Source organism: Haliotis rubra, unplaced genomic scaffold (genome assembly GCF_003918875.1).
Source record: "Haliotis rubra isolate DU_JTF1 unplaced genomic scaffold, ASM391887v1 Scf112, whole genome shotgun sequence".
Taxonomy (NCBI): domain Eukaryota; kingdom Metazoa; phylum Mollusca; class Gastropoda; order Lepetellida; family Haliotidae; genus Haliotis; species Haliotis rubra.
This window is the reverse complement of record NW_025765026.1, coordinates 192317-213734: the sequence shown is the minus strand read 5'-3', so window position 1 is coordinate 213734 and position 21418 is coordinate 192317. Positions and strand designations below refer to the sequence as shown.

Here is a 21418-nt window from a genome sequence, read left to right as displayed (position 1 = left end):
TACTAGATGTTTACCTTGGTCTAGACACTTTTCTAATGCTGTTTGCTATCTTAAAGTCGGCGGAAAAAGATTAATTGTTAAGGTATAAGTTATACTTTAAAATATTTGATATGAAAACAGTCCCAATCCTACTTTATGATGCAGAAGTTTGGGGTCTGCATCAAAATGATGATATGAAAATAGTACACACGCTGGCTTGCAGGCGTTCTCTTGGAGTTAAATCTTCCACACATAATCATATTGCCAGATGTAATTGTCTTCGCTACCCTTTGTATATTTATGCATATCAGCGAGTTATAAGTAATGTATACTTATTATGTATGTCAGACAATCGCTACCCAAGGAAGTCAAACAATATGTTAATGCAGGCAGCTAGTTTTGGTAAATCTAACTGGGCATCCAAATGTAAGTCGCTATTGTTTAGTATAGATTTTGGTTATATCTGGGAACAACAGTACGGAGGCCACCCTAAATGTTTCATATCTGAATTATTATCTGGTCTGAAATATATACATGAACAAGACTGGCATAGTCTGCTTAAAAACTGCAACAAAACTTTATCCTACTCCTTTTTAAAGTTAATTTGGTACAGAACTGTACCTTAGTTACTGTATGTAGCTTATAAAGGAAAGGGGTTGCTCTCACTCAATCATGATGTTTCTCACATCAGTTAAGTATTCAGACCAGAAGGTATATCAATACTGAAAGAAATACAGGACAATGTTGTGTGTGCCACAAAGGATATGTGGAAGACGAGTACCACTTTCTCTTAATATGCCCTTTTTATGGTGAGTGAGTGAGTGAGTTAAGAGTTTTAGTCACATCGGCAGTATTTCAGCCGTATCGTGACTAACTCATGTTAGAGATTTATTATAATTGAAAGTAAATTTTAAAGACCTGTCGACGAAGGATAGTAAAACAACTAGATTATCACAGATATAATTTAAATCTAGTAATTAAATCTAAAACATGTTATCAATGGATGGCAATACAATATATACTAAGCAGCAAATGAAACGTCAGTTAGGAATTTTCCTTCGCAGAAACGGATAACTGTAAACTCATTTAATGTTTTGATTGTATATTTTTGACAACATCTCCAACTTTACCTGAGCAAAGAAATTCCTTCCCAAACTCAGAATGGAACCCAGGAAATGGTCTCAAAAACGCAACCTGATCTCGGAGATGGTACGGTGTTCTCCATGTTTTTCATGCAACTCATGCTGCACGTGCTGTTCACAAAGACCAGCCCTATAAAATGCACCCCCAAACCTGGTTGAAACATTCACATTACAACGTCAGCAGGACGCCGCGACTCACGACAGCTCAGAGGAACCAGGCGCTAGGAAGACTTGAAGCTGGCCACACTGCACAAGCCGTTGCCAATCACTTCCAGGTCAACGTTCGGACCATCTACAGGCTGCAACAACGTTTCCGGGCCACCAACACCACAAATGATGCCCCCGTACTGGCAGACCAAGGGTAACCATAGACCACAAGACTGCCATGTAGTGCGACAGCATGTACAGCATGTACACGCCAGACAGTGGGAACACATGGAAGACCAATCAGTCCTGATACAGTACGCCTACGTCTTAACAAGGGGAACCTCCATTGCCGTAGACCTTACCATGGACCTATCCTCACCCCTCGTCATCGGCGTGAACGTTTACAGTTTGCCCTACAACACCAAACCTGGCGATACAGGCAATGGAGAACTGTTCTGTTCACAGCTGAGAGTCGGTACTGCGTATCAACTGCAGATGGCAGAACAAGAATATGGCGACGACGTGGCCAGCGTTACTCAGACCAATGTGTTATGGAAAGAGACTCATGGGGAGGTGCAAGCATCATGGTATGGGGTGGAATAGGCCTGAACCTGAGAGTGGGTCATGTGGTGTTCCAGAACATTGGTCCAGGGAGAGGAGTTGGCATCACAGCGGTGCGCTACATCGACCAAGCTCTCAGACCCCACGTCATACCACATTTTGCACGTCACTGGAACAACATTTTCCAGCATGATAACGCCCGGGCCCATACTGCCAGAGCTACACGGGACTTCCTACAGCAGAACGGTGTCAACATTATGCAGTGGCCAGCCCTTAGTCCTGATTTAAACCCAAATGAACATCTTTGGGATGAAAATCAGAGGAGACTGAATAATGTCATACCAAGGCCGAACACAGCCGATTTATTGCGCCAGGCCGTTCTCAGAGTGTGGTTCCAGATGCCAATGGCCTTCATCAATCGATTGGTGCACTCCATGCATAGACGCTGTGCTGCAGTTATTGCCGCTCGTGGTGGTCACACTAGATATTGAAGTCAAGGGTCTGAATGGACTGCAAACGTTTACGTAATGTCTTGAAATTGTACTGAGTCAAGATATTGTACACAAAAAATGTTTTGATCCGCTTATTATGCCCATTTCTGTAATGATTTGATTACAGTGCCTATCTAATTTTGAATTCGTACTGACGTTTCTTTTGCTGCTGAGTATATAAACAGACTATAGATTGCCAACAACTGAAGGTAGATCACCATACTAGGGACCATGGGGAGTAACAGGACATTTGCTTCCTGCCTGGACCCTAGTTAGATTTACACAATCCCTTCAGATGTTAGCAATGTTTGACAATTTAGCCATAAATTAAAATAACATATATACTGCGGTTAAAATAGTAGTATGTTTAAATTTACTTTAATTGTTTGGGGACTTACGTAGCCTCTCAGGACAATAATTTTACAATACTTTAACCCCTTCGAGGATACAGTCACTAACAATATTAGTTATTAAGTTAAACTACCAATCATAAAACATTTATCTATTTTCATAACGTTAATCGAAATGTATCTAACAGCTATATTTCTTTTAAAAATGAAACGATTATATTTGATTTTTTTTACAAGGGGGTAAGCGCAATAGTTGGAGCTGTACGTGATGAGCGTTAACTCAGACCAACCCCACTTGTTCTCTGTGTCTCATTTAATGTGCATTCCCCCTAATACAAACCAATAATAGCGATTTGAAGCTATGATCGTTTGTTAAACAACTTTTATCCTAAGTTGAATAAAATTCTGAGATTTATATGTTCAGTTGGCAAGGTAAAATTATGAGGATTCGCAATCTTCATTTCACTTTATTTGATTTACGTTTTTGTTTAAAGTGAAATTCATCGGTACGTTTTCACTGCAAACAGACTATAATAGCCAGTGAAAATTATAAACCCACAAGGTATTATTTATATCCTTCTCAATTTAAGTTTAATATCCTTATGTCAACCAACGGCTGTACCCTAATTAAGAAATCTTGCAATGTATATTTACCATGCAATGTCAGTAGGTAGACACTAACTTGAAGTCAACATTCGATTGAATTATAACACCAGTCTATCACGTGTACATACACAAATGTGGTTTTGGGCAGATGGCCTACACTAACGGAATAAAAGAATTGAATATAAAATCGTTGATGAAAGAGCGAAACACATTCCAACAAAGGGTGCTTGACAGTAAAAGGACTGTGACACGGAATACATTGAGGGGTCCTCTCCCTTCAATAAAAATGAATGAGTATAATGAGAGTGTCTAATGCGATATCTTTAGATCACCACTTCATCTTGTCGATTTAGATCAGAAAGGCCATGGTCGCCTGTCAAGGGTTTATGGCATGAAACTTATTGGATACTTATTTGTTCCATTTTTGCTGCCAACTGTTTTGACACATTGCCAAATAGCAGGTTTTAGATCAGTGTATGGAAATTTACTGCTTGACTTTGACTTCTCAAGAGCAGTTTTAAGTGCGAAATCTGAATTTCCCACAATACCAACGTGACTGGATAGCCAACAAAAAAGGATTTAGCCACAGACAGATTCAAATGCCATTCAGAATTTCAAACAAAAAGGCATGGTCAGTTTTACGGTTTTTGATTGCCTGAAGACAGGATAAGCTATCTGAAAATATGATAAATCTGGTTTTTGCAAGGCTGATAGAATATCCTTAGCCTCTGCCGTACGGAACTTCCATGAGTTAATCGCAGTGATAAAGCGTCATCACGAATAATAGCTGCAGCATAAGGTAAAATATCTGTATCTAATATTTATTAATAAATTAGCTTGTCATCAGGAATTCGTACATGTAGGTCCCAAAATCCCCAACTACTTGTCATAAAAGATAAGTCTAATTAAAGGGTGTGGTAAATTGGTATATAATAACGGGTGCCAAAGTTCACAAAACCAGTCTAGAATTATTAAAATAGGCATAAATATTTACGAATGTGTGCAAGCCAGCTTAACACTTCCTATCACCTGCTTCTAGATAACAGGAAATAATTTTGATGGATGTTTTCTGAAGGATGACAAACATATCAGGTCCAAAAGTTATTGATATTGTTTCAGAGATATTTAGTAAACAGTGAAGGTAAACCAGCCAAATCAGTAAGTGTCAAGGATGGTTAAATATGCAGCAACAGTTAAATTTCTAAAAACGTCTTCGCGTTTTACTACTTAATCAATAAAGGCGACAATGCAAACGTATTCTCTAACCTAGATTGAGAATGGTAATCAGTCGAGTTGGCACAGTCATGTTAACATGAACCATAATGACCATAATAGTTTCTTTCAGTGTGACTGGGAGTCAGCGCCATGTGGACAAGATGACTTCATCTACCTGGACACTGACATGGGGAAATGTTTCACATATAACGGTAATTTATATTGTCATGGAGAGATCCAAATCATGCAACTCACTAGCGAGTGTTACCGCCACGTATTTGGATAAAATCATTTCTTTGAGTCTGAATTCACTTGCACAAAATGTTTGGGACATTCCTGGACGCCGTGGCGTCTAATGGACTCACCAGTGAAGAAACTGGCATCTTTACTGGCTGCATTGATCGTGCGTACGCCACAGTCAGGAACTACTTACCAGTCTTGACGAGCTTGGCGCTGCCCTGAAGGAAGAGTGGGATGGAATGAACCCAGCTGACATTGTACCTGTGATTAGGAGTATGCCTCGATATTGGTTGTCTTGAGAGTAGATATCGTGCAATATCAATGAGTTTGACATGCCATGGTAAATGAAATGATGGGTGTCAGGGCGCTTTCGACAATCACTTGACAAATCTTATGGTTATCTGATGTTCAACATCTAAGTCCGTTACTCAATGTTACACTCTCATTTATGTGTGAGTGAGTGAGTGAGTTTAGTTTTACGCCCCATTCAGCAATATTCCAGCTATATGGCGGCGGTCTGTAAATAATAGGGTTTTGAGCAGACAATCCAGTGATCAACAACATGAGCATCGATCTGCGCAACTGGGATCCGATGACATGTGTCAACCAAGCCAGCCAAGCCTGACCACCCGATCGCCTCTTACGACAAGCATGGGTTACTGAAGGTTCATTCTAGCCCGGACCTTCACGGGTTCATTTATGATATAAGATATGAATACATTTTTTCAAAAAGCTTTCATTATATATCCCGTATTTGTTGTAATAGTGTATATATGGATAATCAATTAATAAAAGCTGGAACCACAATCAATGTTGCGAATGAAACAATATTCTATCATGACCTTGAAGAGTGTTACTCTGGCTAAAATAAGAAAACAATGAGGTGTATTATTCCATTCGATCCCACAAAATTTAACGTGCCCATCACCTGTTAATCACCTAACAATAGCTGTTAGGTTTATTACCTTCAAAACTTGAAAACTGTTTTAGAAAACGCATAATTTAGTGAAAACAAGCATTGATCATAATGCCAGGTTAATAAAATATTGGTCATATCTCTTCGTGTTCATTCAGGGTTTCATATTCCACTTTCTTCCCAGGCAGGTATGGAAAATGGCTCACTCTCTCCTCCTCTGACCCCATGACGTGCAGACTTAGGGATGTACACTTACTTGATGCTGACATCAACACGCTGAAGATTTTATTTTCAGAAAATAATTTTGAAATTTCATATATGCTTATCAAAGAATCTGCCTTCAGCCATCAAAATATGTAGTGAAAGGGTGGTTGGACATTAACTATAAGACACATGTTTATTCTAGTAGTAAATTCCAAGGTTAACCTTTGTCATCACCAGGCTCTCGCCAGACAGCCATAGCCGTTACAGTCCTGTCACTCATGGGCAGATAACATCTACACAGTTGAGAAGTAGCCAATGGAAGACTAATTGGAAACCGGCCGAACAGTTTGCACTCTGGCCTTCGGCCTTTAAAGAGATACTTTTAGAGGGGTATTTAAAACAAATTATTGTTTTTTAAATTAGTAGAATGTCCCTTTTGTACGCGCTTGATGTTATCAAGTGACATAATGTTTACTCTTGTAAAATGCACATACATGCTTTCTGCTTCAGCTAATGGTTCCCTGCTTGCTCGTAATTCCGGACGTGCCCATGGTCTGCGCCTCTTGCTTAATGTCCAGGAAGAGGAATATATTCGGAGTCATGATGGATACCTTGGAACAGGGTTTATGGTGAGTGTGATGGAAAAGTTTCTAAAATTTGAATAATGATTGATACCATTTGGAACAGGGTTTAGTCCTGGTCGTACCCCTACGATTAGTGCACATGCGACGACGAGCAGACACACAAAAATCAATTTTGGATCTGGGAATGGATGCAGCTCAATCATTGGTCTGTGGAATGTTGAATATATTACACTCTTAAAAAAACAAACAGAAACGCATAGGTGATTTCGAGAATATAGGACTCATGTAGTTGCGGTAAAAACAATACAAATGTACTAGTCCTTTCCAAAACGTCATCTTTGAGTGATTGTAAACAGCTGTCCAGAACTTGAACCCTCGACAGTGAGAATCGCGCTTTCGTCATCACCGGCGAGATGGAAACATGTTTACCGTCAGAAATGAACGTTTTGCCCCTAATTGCATTCGACAGGTCCCTCAAGCACACAAAGATTTGATTTAGTGGTGGTTCAGGGGACTTTGACAGCAATTAAGTCCTGCACGTTGCTTCGTACCGACAGATGGGAGTTGTTCCAGCATAACAACGACTTCACATAAAGCACGCGTCACGGTGCTACCTTGCCAACTAACGAGCAGACTTTCCCGATCACCAGATCTAAACCCGATAGAACACCAAGTCTTTGGATCTGGGAACTGGCCATCGCATGCAGCTCAATCACTTATCCAGTCTGCCGAGAAGGTGGCCAATGTGGCCATACAAAGTACTGACTTGTGGACTACCCCATAAAACACAACAATAAAGGCTGCTGTTGTGATGGCGAACTCTATAGACGTGTGAATTATCACCTTTTACCTTACATGAAATAATTGCACTTAAACTAACGCAATAAATTCTTCTAAAAATGGCTTATGCGTTTCATTTTTAAAGAGTGTATTATGAACCCGCTCAGTTTCACAGATTCAGCTATAAGCATGATCTATAAGCATTCGATATCACTACAGGGAAACTGCTGCCGCAATATACAGTTATTAACAAGATATATGCTCTCTCCTGATATCATTTATCACATGTAGTATTCCTATGTATGATCATGGTATTTCTAGTGGTAATTTCTGTTTGTTCTGACCTGAAGGTGGCTGTTCACGCTCCGGAGGTGATCCCAATCATGTCTCAGATGGGAATGGCAGTAGGTCCCGGATTCCAGCACTTCGTAGGTATAGGAGTGAAGGTCAGTTTCATCCCTAACAGTCGCAAAATGATTTATTTGTCAGTGAGTCAATCGCACTAAACGGGCACTTTGGGTATATTTTCAGCCACGTACATCCATTGTCGTCCTTGCTATCTCGTCTATGATTAACAGAAGAAATTAAGAATTAGGAAAATTTAACCACAAACTATCTTCCAAAGATGACACTTGCAACAATTACAAAAGGCGATAGTCGGTAATGTATGAACATTGAGGTATACTTGTCATTTATTCGAAAATATGATATTGTATTTTTGTAGTTTGGTTCCAAGTTAATTTTAGCGAGGATCCATTTAAAAGTTCAATCTCTATGTTCAAACACAGTCGGAAAACTACAGCCGTATACAAATTTCACGTTCACAGAAACCCTTCATCATTGAATTTGCAGCAGACAAACATTAGACAAACATTTTAATAAGTTAGAATACAGCACATTTGTCTGTCGTAAAAAAGCAACGAAACCGATGCAATTGTATGAAAACAATATTATTTACGAATCACTGGTTTTGGTTACTGACAGTGGTTAGGAGTGTTCATGCCAAGGAACCGTATCCTTTCTTCACATGCTTACTGGCAAACAAGGATAAGTTGAGCACCGACCTGACAATTGACCGCTCACTGGCGCTTGCCATTGTTAGCGAAAGGGCCCCAGGTTGTCCGCGATCAAGTGTAGTGCGACTTGCAACACCGACGTGAGAGTCTTATGAGCAAGGCGTGGCAGCTACGCGCGGAATCAATTTCATCGTCATGCAATGCAAGTACACTAGCCTACATCTGCTCTTCCTTTCACAAACCAAATGGGTTTGTTCACTGCCGTGCACTGCCTACTTCTCGTAAACGCGTTCTCTGCGCCAGTCCAACTTATCCTTGTTTGACGGTACGATGTTTGAAGCTACTATCTTGTGTCGCCTACTGTGGTAATTCTTGAATGTTGCTAAAATGGGCGTAGATCACCGCAGTCACTCACCCGACGCCTTACGAGCTGCAGTGATACTAAAGTCCGTTTGGCCCAAAATCGGACCGATGAATTGCAATCTAAATCGAAAACTACTAAACATATAATACTCAATGAAACACTGATCATTATCAAAGCATCAGACCAATCTGTGATTTTTGGCAGAATGTAAGTCCTAAAAATACAAGAGTTGTTTAACAAACTATCATTTTCACACAGTTCACTATTTGTTACGAGGGATGGGTGCAAAGAGAGGAACAGCCAGGTGTGCGAGAAAGGATGGAGAAAGCACGGCACAGGTAAATGATTCAATAACTTTGTCGAGACTTGTGCATTTGCTCAACGTACACCTGGATATTCCTCTCTTTGCAGTCCTCCCTCGTAACAAATAGTGAACTGTGTCAAAATTTTAATGATAGTTTGATCAGAAATTGCTCAGACTTATGAAGTTTCACAGAAACAGTTACACAGTGTGTGAGAAACACAACTTGTGAATGCAGTGAGAACACAGAAAACGTACACTGAAACTACGGGTTATAGATCTGGAGGTGGTATAATACATTCACACATACAAGAGAAACCAAATGGTGTCACAAATGTGGCTACAAACATTTCAGTGAAGGTCAATGTCCAGCTGAAAACAGCGAGTGCAGATAGTGTGGAAATCTTGGTCATTATGCTGTGATGTGCCGATCTATACTGAAACCTAAACAAGTTTTTAGAGGAAGAAACAGAGGAAACAGAAGAAGTAGAGGATCGAGTCGACAAGTATTTTACGCTGAAGAAGAGTGAGTGAGTATGGTTTTACGCCGCTTTTAGAAATATTCCAGCAATATCACGGCGGGGGACATCAGAAATGTGCTTCACACATTGTGCCCATGTGGGGATTCGAACCCGTGTCTTTGGCGTGACGAGCGGACGCTTTTACCACCAGGCTACCCCACCGCCCCCTTTGAAGAAGAACTAAGTGACAGAGAAAACGAGGAACATTTCCTGGGCATGATTGGTTTAATTGATGATCCTCAAGATGAGTCGAAGTGGCAACAGTACTTAAATGTGAACAATCACAAAGTGACATTTCAGTTAGACACTGGTGCAAAATGTAATGTTATGCCAAAAAAATGTTCAGATAGTCTCACACATGGTAGAAGATCTACCAGGGATTGAAGCAATCATGGTTGACGATATTCTAGTTAGGGGAGTAGACGAAGATGAACATAATCAAAGGCTTTTTACATTGCTTCAGCGAGGGAGAGAGTTATATCTGAAATTGAACAGACAAAAGTGTCAGTTCAGAGTTGACAGAGTGCAGTATGTGGGACATAAGATAACCAGTGAGGGTTTGAAATTCAATCATGATAAAGTGAGAGCTGTACTTGAAATGGAAAGTCCGAAAGATCTCAAAGAACTGAAAACATTTCTTGGTTTCTTACCGTATCTTGGAAAATTTCTTCCAAACACTCGGATGTCTGCTTACCGTTGAGACAACTTACTACCAAAGATGTTGAGTGGCACTGGGACAGTGAACCGGAAAGTAGCTTACAGAAATAGAAAACTAAGGCTATTCAGGCTCCAGTGTTGGTATTTTATGATCCAAAGCTACCATTTACCTTGTCAGTTGATGCTAGCTCCCCATGTCTTGGTGCAGTTATCATGCAGCAAGGTACGCATACCGAGTTCTTACAGACCCACAGACCAGATTAGCACAGATCAAAACATAAATGCTTGCAATATGCTTCGGATGTCAGAAGTTTTATCAGTATGTGTACATGAGACAGGTAGATGTCGAAACAGATCACAAGGCATTGCAAGCCATCTTTTCGAACATATTGCATGATACACCTCTCTGATTACAGAAAATGTTGATGGCATTACAACGATATGATCATAGAGTTCAGTACAGACCTTGAAAAGAACTTTTAATAGAAGATCACCTTAGCAGATCCTATCTGAGGGATGTTGAAACTCTAGACTTACCTGAGACTGCAGTGAATCTTATTGCGGACTGGCCAGTTTCAGAAGGAAAGTTACAAGAGCTTCAGAAAGCCACATCGGAATATGAAGTTTAGCGTGATATGACAGACTGTGTGAAAAAGGGTTGGCCAAGTTTACCGACAGAAGCAGATGTCCAAACAGACAGTATTGACATATAGAGAAGAGATTACAAGTGTTGACGGACCTTTGTTCAAGAATCATAAGCTCGTTGTGCCAAACAGTCTTAGAAAAGAGATGCTTTCGAGGATACACGAATCTCATCCTGAAATGGTCAAGTGCATAAGTAGAGCACATGAGACATTGTTTTGGCCTGGTATGGCTAGTGATACGGAGAAAGTGGTTTCTCAGTGTGACATTTGTGCCAAATATCAGAACTTTAATCTAGCAGAACAGTTGATCTCATCAGAAGTACCAGGCAGATCATGGGCCATAATTCATATCTACTGACAGTAGATTACTTCACTGAATGGCCTGAGATGTCTTTGTTGGAACATACACCCAGCAAGAGAGTTATTGGTCACCTAAAAGCCAATTTGCTAAATATGGCTTGCCTGAGGCTGTTATCAGTGACAATGGACCTCAGTACAGCAGTGCAGAATTTAGACAGTTTGCCGAGGACTGTAATTTCAATCATGTAATCTCATGCCCGAGGTTTCCCCAATCCAATGATCAGGCTGAAAGGATTGAATACTTACACTGAAGAATGCTACAGATCCACACAAAGGTATTCTTGACTACAGAAACTCTCCTACTGAAGGGATAGGAAAGTCACCTGCTCAAATGTTATGGGGAGAAGGTTGCGTTCTTCTTAGTTGCCGCACCCCTTCTCAGATCTGAAGGTTCAGTCAGAGACAGACACTCATTGATTAACAGACATTCTACTCAGCAGAAATATCATAGTGGTCAGAAAGACTTGACTCAAAAGTTAGAGTCTGGAAGTAGTGTTGTGATGAAAGAGGACAGTATTTAGATCCCAGCAGAAGTAGTGAATAAACACGCTACTCCAGATTGGACATTGTGAAGACGCAGACAGGTCGCACTTACGGAAGAAATCGACATGACCTAAAAGCGTTTCATGGTATCCATGGCAACTCGCAAAGCTCTCCTAGCTACAAAGATGCTGATGTTGTGTTTCCCAGAAGAGCACCTTACAGTGCTCCCATTGTGCCATTTCCAAAGACTCCATAGGCAGATGCAAGTCAGACTGGTACAAATAAACAAGAGGCTATCACACCGACAGTCAAGCTACCAACAGAGCAACAAGTTTTCGAGAAGTGGCGAGGCCGTCCAGATTAATTGACTATGAATGGCTGTAATTGGATCTGAATTTAAATGATATTGTTTCATTTTATTGAATATTGTCAGTGCAGTTAAATGATGCGATTCGCAATTTCTTGAAATACACACCAATTGAAATTTTATCAAGCGAACATGTTGAAGAAATCAACTTCAATTGTAATTGTGGATTTTGTGTTCAGTGAAATATGTTGCTGGTATCCTTATAGTAATTGTGATAAATGAGAACAATGTTATTTCTGTACCAAGAGACTTTCATCCATACCATGGTTGTTTCAAAGAATTTTGAAGTTTTATGTTTTAGTTATGATATAGGTTTATTGTTAGACTTTTGTTAAATTTGTATCTTTAAAGGAAACGGGATGTTATGTATGAGTCATCATCCATACGGTATGAGCGCTTCTTTATGTAGTGGAACAGCGCATGCGTATTCAGAAGACTTCCGCCATGCTTGATGTCAACTGCCAGATCTAACAGCTGTGCCGTCAAATGCGCGACGACACATAATTCCCAGTTTTTCTTGTGTGTTTTCAATCAAGTGGCTCACTTCGCAATCCAGGATCTGGTGTATTGTTTATCACTGATTTATTAGTTTATCATGGCAGAATTGCAAAATGGTAAGTTATCTCCCTTGTTTCGGGATACAGTTGTCAGCTTGTCAGGGTATTTATACTTACACGTAAAAACATGAACGCCGACGACCGCTGATCTGTGTTTGGAGATGAAGCGTTACTAAGTTGGGTTTGGAAAACAATTCCTTTACACTAACTGCTCAAATAAAAGAAAATATGTGTGTTCATTGTATTGCAGAATGCACATTTGATACCGAAAGTGGCACATTTACTATCTATAGCACTGGCATATTAGGAAATCGTCTTCACAGTTTCATATTTACGCATACTTATGGGTATTTGACTTTTACAAGTACCAGCAGGCAGCAGGAATTCCAAGCGATAAGGACTAAGCCACTACCGTCGAACTACTGTACTAAAAATGTAGACTGTAATGTAAGGTGTAATGACTCCACTGATACAAGACTTGCAATTGTAGCTATACAATGGACAACTGACAATTGTGAAAACGAGTACACAACTTTGCACATGAATTTGTAACAGAATTCTCCTTTTGAGAACTATAATTCACAATATCCGATATCAGATGTCAGTGATGATGTTTTTTTCTGTATAATGACAGGAGGTGACAGCACATGAAGGTGTAGCCGGCTGTGGCGACAGGCCTCTGAAGTATATCACTAGAAACTATTCTCGGGAGGCGTGCAAAGATGACTGCGAGTTGGATTTCATCATCAGCATATGCAACTGCAATGACTTTACAAACAAAAGCCTCGACATTGCAGTTTGCACTCCTCAACAGTACCAGGAATGTTTCCTACCAGCTAAAGCTAGATATCTGCAGATAGACACTGGCTGTGAAGCTGGATGTCCTGAGCCATGCAGCTACACCAGGTTCACCACCCAACACTCCAGCACTCCACTAACCAGGAACTACATTACTGCGTACACCAAGGCCAAGGGTAAGACTGAAGAGTACTGGAGGAGGAATCTTGTCATCCTGGAGATGTATCTGAGCTCTATGACCTACGAACACATTGAAAAACAGCTGGGGTATGAGATCCTGGACCTGTTCTGTGACATCGGTGGAGCACTGGGTCTGCTGCTTGGTGCCAGCCTGCTGACAGTGTTAGAAGTGTTTGACTTCTTGTGTATCACTGCCTTCACGGCGGTGTTTGAAAAGAACAAAATTCATAAGACTGACAGGGGAGACAACTCTAGATAAACCGTTGTCAATGATGACACCAGGTGTTCTGAAAAGGTTAAGCTTGTCCTGCTCTACTGGCAGCACATGACATTCACGCAATTTGCGTGAGTGAATGAGCGCCCTTTGCCAAAGGCTGCACTACAGTCCTGTGGGTCATACAGATATCGCCGTACACCTGTATTAGAACACGTGCATATTGAATATTAAAATACTTGTAACCTGCATTTTGGTTCTGCTTCCGTTATGATGTTTCCAATGTTATTCAATAGGTACAGGACAAACATAACTCACAACCTACGTAATCGGATATTTCCGAAGGAAAACAAACACTTCATAATGACATGGTGTTAGCTTGATCACTGATGTAATATTTGCACAACCCTAGGTCGTTTTTAATTCTTTAACAGACAAAAGAGAACAAACATATTACGGAGGTCAAGCACCAATAACTGATTGCGGACTCTTCAGTGTCATCGACTGCGAAACTGAGAATTGTTCGAAGCTGCTCCCAATCCATTTCACTCAGCCCAGAGATTGTTTAATATTTTCCGTCGCCAGGGCATGACTTCACTTATTTCACACACCCCAATCCAATCCCATAAATTGCACAATGAATAAAATAAACTTCATGTAAAGACCTCAACGTCATGGACATTCTACACATGTTGCAAAAAAGGATGCAGAATGGGCACCTTACTAGGTTGCATGTGAGCCATTGAACATCAACGAAACGTTTATATCTCTCATTGAGAGCATGAGTTTGCTTTACCCCCATGTATACATTGTAGGGGAATACAGTATAACATTGGCCGGAAATATTACAGTTTAAACACGAGAATATTGCCTGCAGTATAATATTTCGGGGCAAAAGTATACTCTATTACCCTGCACACAGGGTTAGAGTAAATATCATTTCTCTTCAAAGATGCCAAATTGAAAACCTTTATTAGAAAAATCATTTAAAGGCGAGATCTTAAACGTAACAGAATCCCATTGATTTCGAATACGTCTCACATTTACATATTTGAATGACAAAGACAGACACACGTGATTAGCGTATATGAAATTACAGAGTTTAATTATTCATGAATGTACATATTTTCTGAAAACTATTTTAATGCTTTAAAGAAATATTCAAAACTAAATTCAGTCATATTACTTTAGTTCAGATAGGGTTAGGGGTTGGAATGGTACAGAGAGGTATATCATTACTACGATCTTGTACGTTTTATGTTATCATAAGAACTTAGGGCCACAAATGTTTACCGTGAAAGAGAACTAAATTTAACTGTTTAGAGTGCTGATAATGTTAACGCAAATACCAATATCATGGAGTGTACTTTTATGCTGCTTTGCTTTGTGGCCATACCCAGTTTAGAACGTTTGAACATTTGAACAAAATTCCACCTAATTGCTTGAACTCTGACGTTAAGAGACAAAGTAAATTTCAAACATAATATAACACGACTATCTTTTAACTAAGTCAAATTTCTTTTCGATTCATTAGAGTATTTATATTGAAGTGACATGTGCATTGCAGACGAATGGATATGTTAAAATTGGAGAAATTGATAAATATGTTTACATTTATACAGTTTTCCGAGCACAGCAATTGTTTTCACGCCAAATAGTTTTTGCTTGATTTGAACACATGGTATTGGTGACAAAGACCATGTGTCATCTTATTGTAAATGTACGAGGAATTCAAGAATGCTTTTTCGAAGCTGAGTTTGAAATTGCTTATCTATAGCCTGTATTTATTTTGTAATGTTCTGTTTGTAGTAAATATTTTAATGCTTACATGATAGTTTTAGATTTCTATCTGTGATAACCTAGTTGTTTTACTGTCATTGTTGTTGACAGATTTTATGAAATAACTTTATTTATTATTAAAATATATATTGTTTTAGTCAAGGTATGGCTGCAATATTGCCAATGTGACTTTAAATCTTAACTCACTCACTGTGTTTCAAATATTCGTGGCGTCATAACTGACATGTATCAAACACAATTTTGTAAACTCTATCCAATAATGGAAGAAAGTTCATTCAGGCGTTGGCGTAGTTTCAAAATATTCTAAGGTTATCAGCGACGTTTCAGAATGATCAATGATATTATGATTTTCCGTACTTCAATTCTGCGAGTAAATATTCATCCGTGCATTTCAGAATATGCAATATTTTTTGTCTGTCAAAAAAGGCGAATGTACCTAGTTTTTAATAATTTTGCTTACCCTACAATGACAGATGATGCTATCAAAGAACAGGGAAATTCCTTCAAAATTCAAAACAGAAAAGAGTAAATATTCATCCGTACATTTGAGAATATGCAATAATTTTCGTATTTTAAAAATGGCGAATGTACCCAATATCTAATAAGTTTGCTTACCAATGACAGAGGATGCTATCATAGAACAGGGAAATTCCTTCAGAATTCAAAACAGGGATGTGCATTTATAATACTTTTCAACTGGAATCTAAATATACTGAGGGAAAAACATAAGGGATCACATGAAAGCACAAGTGTTCTGTATGTTTTTCCAGGTTTTTTCCACAAGCTGTGCGATACAAAGCTTGTGAAGAAACCTTGGAAAAAAATAAAGGAACAATTGTGCTTTCATGTGATCCCTTATTTTTTCCCTCAGTATATATTGGTAAAATTCAAAGATATTTCAAATTCAAATCAATTATTGTCTACAGAAAAATCCAAGATCTCGCGATCGGAAGGTGAGTGAGTGAGAGATTTATCGTCACATCGGCAGTGTTTCAGTCATATCGTGACAAGAGTATGATGTGCATAAATATAAAATATATTTCAACAGTTTAAATGCCTGTCGTCGGAGGACAGTATAACTCATGATTATCACAGTTTTAAAAAACCCTACAGTTTGAAGGCTTTTAAAACATTGTAAACGATCAATTGACAAACACAATATTTAAAATGGGCTAGAGGATCGCTAGCTACGAAAGATTTTCTGCTTTTGTTGTGTTGAGTCCCATCCGGATATGTGATACATTTGGCATTGTGTATTCATAGCTTTCGGCCGAGGGAGCCGTGCGAAGTTTATGTGACTTTCCCATCCTTACGAGGTACCCATTCACAGCTTGGTGGACTGGGACACATGGTCACAGTACTTTGTCCAAGTTTACTGCACGTTGCTGTACCCGCAACTAGGTGTTTGCATGTATTCATGTGGCCACCATCTGGTCATTTACCAACGGATTCGTGGGTTCTTTTAAGTGCACAGGGTTGTGTACTGTACACTAGGGGTTGTAACAACACTGAAAGAGTCTGCACACAAAGTTGACTCTAAGGTTTTTACACCCGGTCACGGGTGGGCTCGATCCCGGCACCTTAAGCTCGCTGGATCACTAGCTTGGCGCCTTAGACAGCTCGCCCACCACGCCCCAGATGCAATTTTATTAAAGTTAAAATTGAAATTTCATTGGCACTCAGTATGAGGTACGATCTCTATGTTCTATTTATGATAAAGACAAGTCACGACAGAATTGTAATCAAGAACACAGTCATTTCAACATAGAATTATTGGAATGTACTTTACTGAGACCTAAATGCATAAAATCCCTTTATTCCCCTACACACACACACCAAAACACACACGCACCACACACACACACACACACACACACACTCACTCACTCACATACCAACCCCTCTACTTATCCCGAGGTCGCATCAGCACCCGAGGACACTGCCAATGCCCTCTCTCTCTCTCTGTGCTGATTGATTTACCATTTCTGAGCAAATACACTGAGCTGTTAGCGAAGCCGTTACCCGACAACTACTAATGCATTCAATCCCACCCAAAATTGATCATTATGTCAGCCATCAAGCAATAAATAATGTCAACATGAAATTGCCATATATTGAAGACATTGCACAATAGAAGCCATATATGTCGACACACGTTCATGTATCACAAGGCTGAACAGTCAGCAATGGTTCAACTACCAACGACCAGTTACAACAGGACGTTCTAATACTTCCCGTGCACAGAGTTTGAAACCTGAAGGCTCGCTACCTTGACCAACGTATCTACTCTTTGGCAATGAGAGGCAACAAACCTTTACACGAGGTGGTGACTGTACAGGGATTATCTCAAATATGTGACGCCAATTCCAATAGATCTAGACGGGTAGTCTGGTTCCTCATTTTTTGTGGCGGACTTGGTTTCACCACTTACAACATCTACAAGCAGATATCTTTATATCTGTCTGTCCCTGTCAACGTGAGTGTGGATCAAATTCTTGACAACACCCTTCTGTTTCCAACCATAACAATATGTAATAACAATATCATTAGGCGTTCACTGCTTGAGAATCTTGGATGGAGCGATGTGTTGCAAGTGACGTATCCATATACTGATTTCAATGAACAATTACCAAACGTTAACCTTAGTCAGTTGGACATCTCAAAGTTGTACCTGGACGGACAAATTACAGTGAACAGCACTTATGGACACACCATTGAAAGCACTTTCCTTAAGGTAGGTATGTACGAACAACGGGTAAGAAAAGAGTGAGTGAGTTTATTTTGATGCCGCACTCAGCAATATTCCAGCTGTGTTCCGGCAGTCGGTAAATAATCGGGTCTAGACCAGACAATCCATTGCTCAACAACACTAATATACTCAATTGGGAAACGATGACATGTGTCGACCAAGACAGCGAGCCACATCACCCGATCCCGTTAATCGCCTCTGAAGATCAATTCTAAACCGTATCTTCACGGATAGAGTAACGAAAAGAAATAGCATGAGTAAAGAACATGAGTGATGATCTATTATGGAAATTATCTTTTTAATTGCTCCTTCTATATATTCACAGAGATATTTTGGACCAATCCTCACAAGCTGACTTGCATTGTAAATGCAAGTAATTTTTATTATCCCCCGATTCATGTACAATTTATGTATTATTACTATTCGAGGCGCTTCATGAAATGTGGAATCAATCTGTACAGTCTAGCTACAATATCTGCGATTTCCTGTGATAAGAAGTCTATTGTTTATAATTTTATTACAAAAACAGATATTTACTGTATTATTTGAATAATGTTTATGAAGTTCTTTAAGGTAAATGTTATATAGGATGAATTTTTAACATTAAATTTTACACATGCATGCCACTTCGATTACATGAGTAGATTTCTCAACATCTATATGTTACTAACATTAGTGGTCAATATAGATATATAGTTTGCGATGATATAAATATTTATTAAACATATTTATTATATATATAACAGAGACTCTTTAAAATATCGCTTAGCGGAATGCTTAGAATACATGGAGAGAGTTTTGTCCTCATTATGTTAATATGTTTCATCCGAAAATGAAATAATAGTAATGATATAATATTAATATATCCGTGTTAGCATAACAGAATGAGTACAAGCACACATCAGATTATAAGTTTTCCCTCTCACGGACATATATCCATTGTGTAATATGTTTGAATGCAAAAACGATAAACCCATCTCCACATCTAAAACTATTGGTTAAACCTAATTGGATTGTAAGTCCAGATTTGAAGAATTCATGTTGCAACGATGTCGTAGTGATCATTTTATATATAGTCATGAAATATTTATTGAAAGGCGAGGATCCTAGACTTCGGTTTCCCATGTGATGAAAGAATCACGTGTGGACGTTTTCATGACAATGAAATGAATATGCTAAATAAAACAACAACAAAAAACGAAGAAGAAAAAAAAAAAAGAAAGAAACTCAACGTGTTACTTTATGTCCCAAACACACATTACAGAACTAAGTATGTTACTAGTTGATAAATCTGGTTTATAGACGAAAGGAGCTCATACTAAAACAGGATTAGGCATTAAGATGTGGATGGTGCACCCTCCACAGTCAACAGAAGCGTGATGGGGTTCCTTTATGACTAGTCGTCTGTACTGGAGCTTGGTCAGTACCAGGGGGTTCACGATATTCACAACAGTAAGTCCACGTTGTCTCATAGAAAACAACATCAGGCAACCTGCGCTATTGCTGTTCCAACGTGGCGCCCAGCTTTTCAACTTTCTGGGGTTTAGGTCTCGAGTCACGAAGACTTTTTCCAAGAGCATGTTCGATGGGATTGATGTCAGTTGATCTCGATGGCCACTCTATAACGCCAAATATCCCCGTTTCAGGAAGTTTTGCCATCTGTACGTGTCTGGCGTAGACGGTCATTACGGTTTCTTTGTGTCAGATTCGGCTCAACATAAGGACGTTTGGCAAGAAGGTTTCGTGTGGTCAGGGCAATAATGCGTCCACTAAACATTGGCTGTTCTGACCTGAAATGATCAGATGCCATACTCACTTACTAACTTACTCACTCACCCACTCACCCACACGTGTCCTCAGTTTATGAATTGTCCGTCTCCTGCATCTCATAGCATGTGCATCAACCACAGTAGACCGGTCAGCCTACAGCATGCCTATTGCACTTGCTCATCATCACAACATCCACGAAAAATCCGGAAACCACAGAATTAATATTGTCAACTATTTAGTGAACATGTCTTTACCAATCACTATCACATAATCAGGATACCAGGTGTTCACGAAAAGGTGAGCACTGCCTGTATGATTCTGACTATATCGTTTCGTCAGAAACATCTGCTTTGTGTTGATGAAAATGTCAAAATGATATAACGCAAACGTATTCTGCAACCTCTATAGAGAAAAGAAGTTAGTAGAGTAGGCCGGGTCTCGTTAACATCAACCATAGTCAACAATCACATTTTCTTTCAGTGTGACTGGGAGTCAGCGCCATGTGGACAAGACGATATTGTCTACCTGGATACTGATATGGGGAGATGTTTCACTTATAACGGTAAGTTATATTGTCATGGAGTGAGTGAGTTTAGTTTTACGCCACTTTTTAGCAATATTCCAGGTATATCACGTCGGGGGAAATGGGCTTCACACATTGTACCCATATGGTGAATCGAACCCGGGTCTTCAGTGTGACGACCGAACGCTTTAACCACTAGGCTACCCCACCGCCCCTATATTGTCATGGAGACATTCAAATCCTGAAACTCAGAAGCGAATGTCACTGCCATGCACTCAGATGATAGCATTATATCCAGTCCAGGTTTGAATCCACTGGAACAGAACGATTGGGTTATTCCTGGACACCATGTCGTACAGATGATCAACCATTGTAGAAATTGGAAGCTTCCTTGGCGACATTCTGTTGAACAGGACAGCAGAAATCCGTATCAGAAGAATAAATAAATAAACATTGGTTTGTGCAGCATCAGCAAGTTTCCAGCAATTTGTGTTGAGAACCAGCTGAGGAAATTTTAGCATGTGCATATGGAGGTCAATCGGAAAATATGATATCAGAGACTATGTTAATTATCAGGCGTTCACCACAAGGTAGAACACTGACTAGTTAGGTTAAAACCTGTATCTTGTCACAATGGTGAATGTCTTTGAAGAACGATATTTCTTGTGATCAGTAAAATGTTATGTCATAATTGAGACAACAATATATGCATGACATATTAATGAGTCATCCACAGTCTAAAAGTATTGTTTCGTGGCAGACTGGCATACACAAGGAATACACAAGGAATACACATTGGGCCATCTTCTTCCCTTAAAATGAAAACATTAGGTAAAATTTGAATGTCCCGTTCATGCAGGTAGCAAACGTACTGTGTTTTCCCATGGTCACCAGTATGA

The 21418-nt window shown here is 39.5% G+C and overlaps 1 protein-coding gene across 1 annotated transcript; it reads left to right on the top strand.

Moving 5' to 3' along the window:
- Window positions 1–4588: 4588 nt before the first annotated feature.
- Window positions 4589–13847, top strand: LOC124289881 (acid-sensing ion channel 1A-like). The gene is made up of 4 exons (XM_046726556.1): window positions 4589–4703; window positions 6362–6480; window positions 7566–7661; window positions 13120–13847. The coding sequence occupies exons 1-4, from the start codon at window positions 4589–4591 to the stop codon at window positions 13720–13722; spliced, it is 933 nt and encodes a 310-aa protein (XP_046582512.1). The 3' UTR covers window positions 13723–13847.
- Window positions 13848–21418: the final 7571 nt, after the last annotated feature.

What these genes read in the sequence shown, in the direction of transcription:
- LOC124289881 (XM_046726556.1), top strand. Translation starts at nt 4,589, where the DNA reads ATGAACCATAATGACCATAATAGTTTCTTTCAGTGTGACTGGGAGTCA. An exon ending in ACCTTGGAACAGGGTTTATG is followed by an intron (nt 6,481 to 7,565) that starts GTGAGTGTGATG and finishes TCTGACCTGAAG; the next exon opens with GTGGCTGTTCACGCTCCGGA. An exon ending in TCGTAGGTATAGGAGTGAAG is followed by an intron (nt 7,662 to 13,119) that starts GTCAGTTTCATC and finishes GTATAATGACAG; the next exon opens with GAGGTGACAGCACATGAAGG.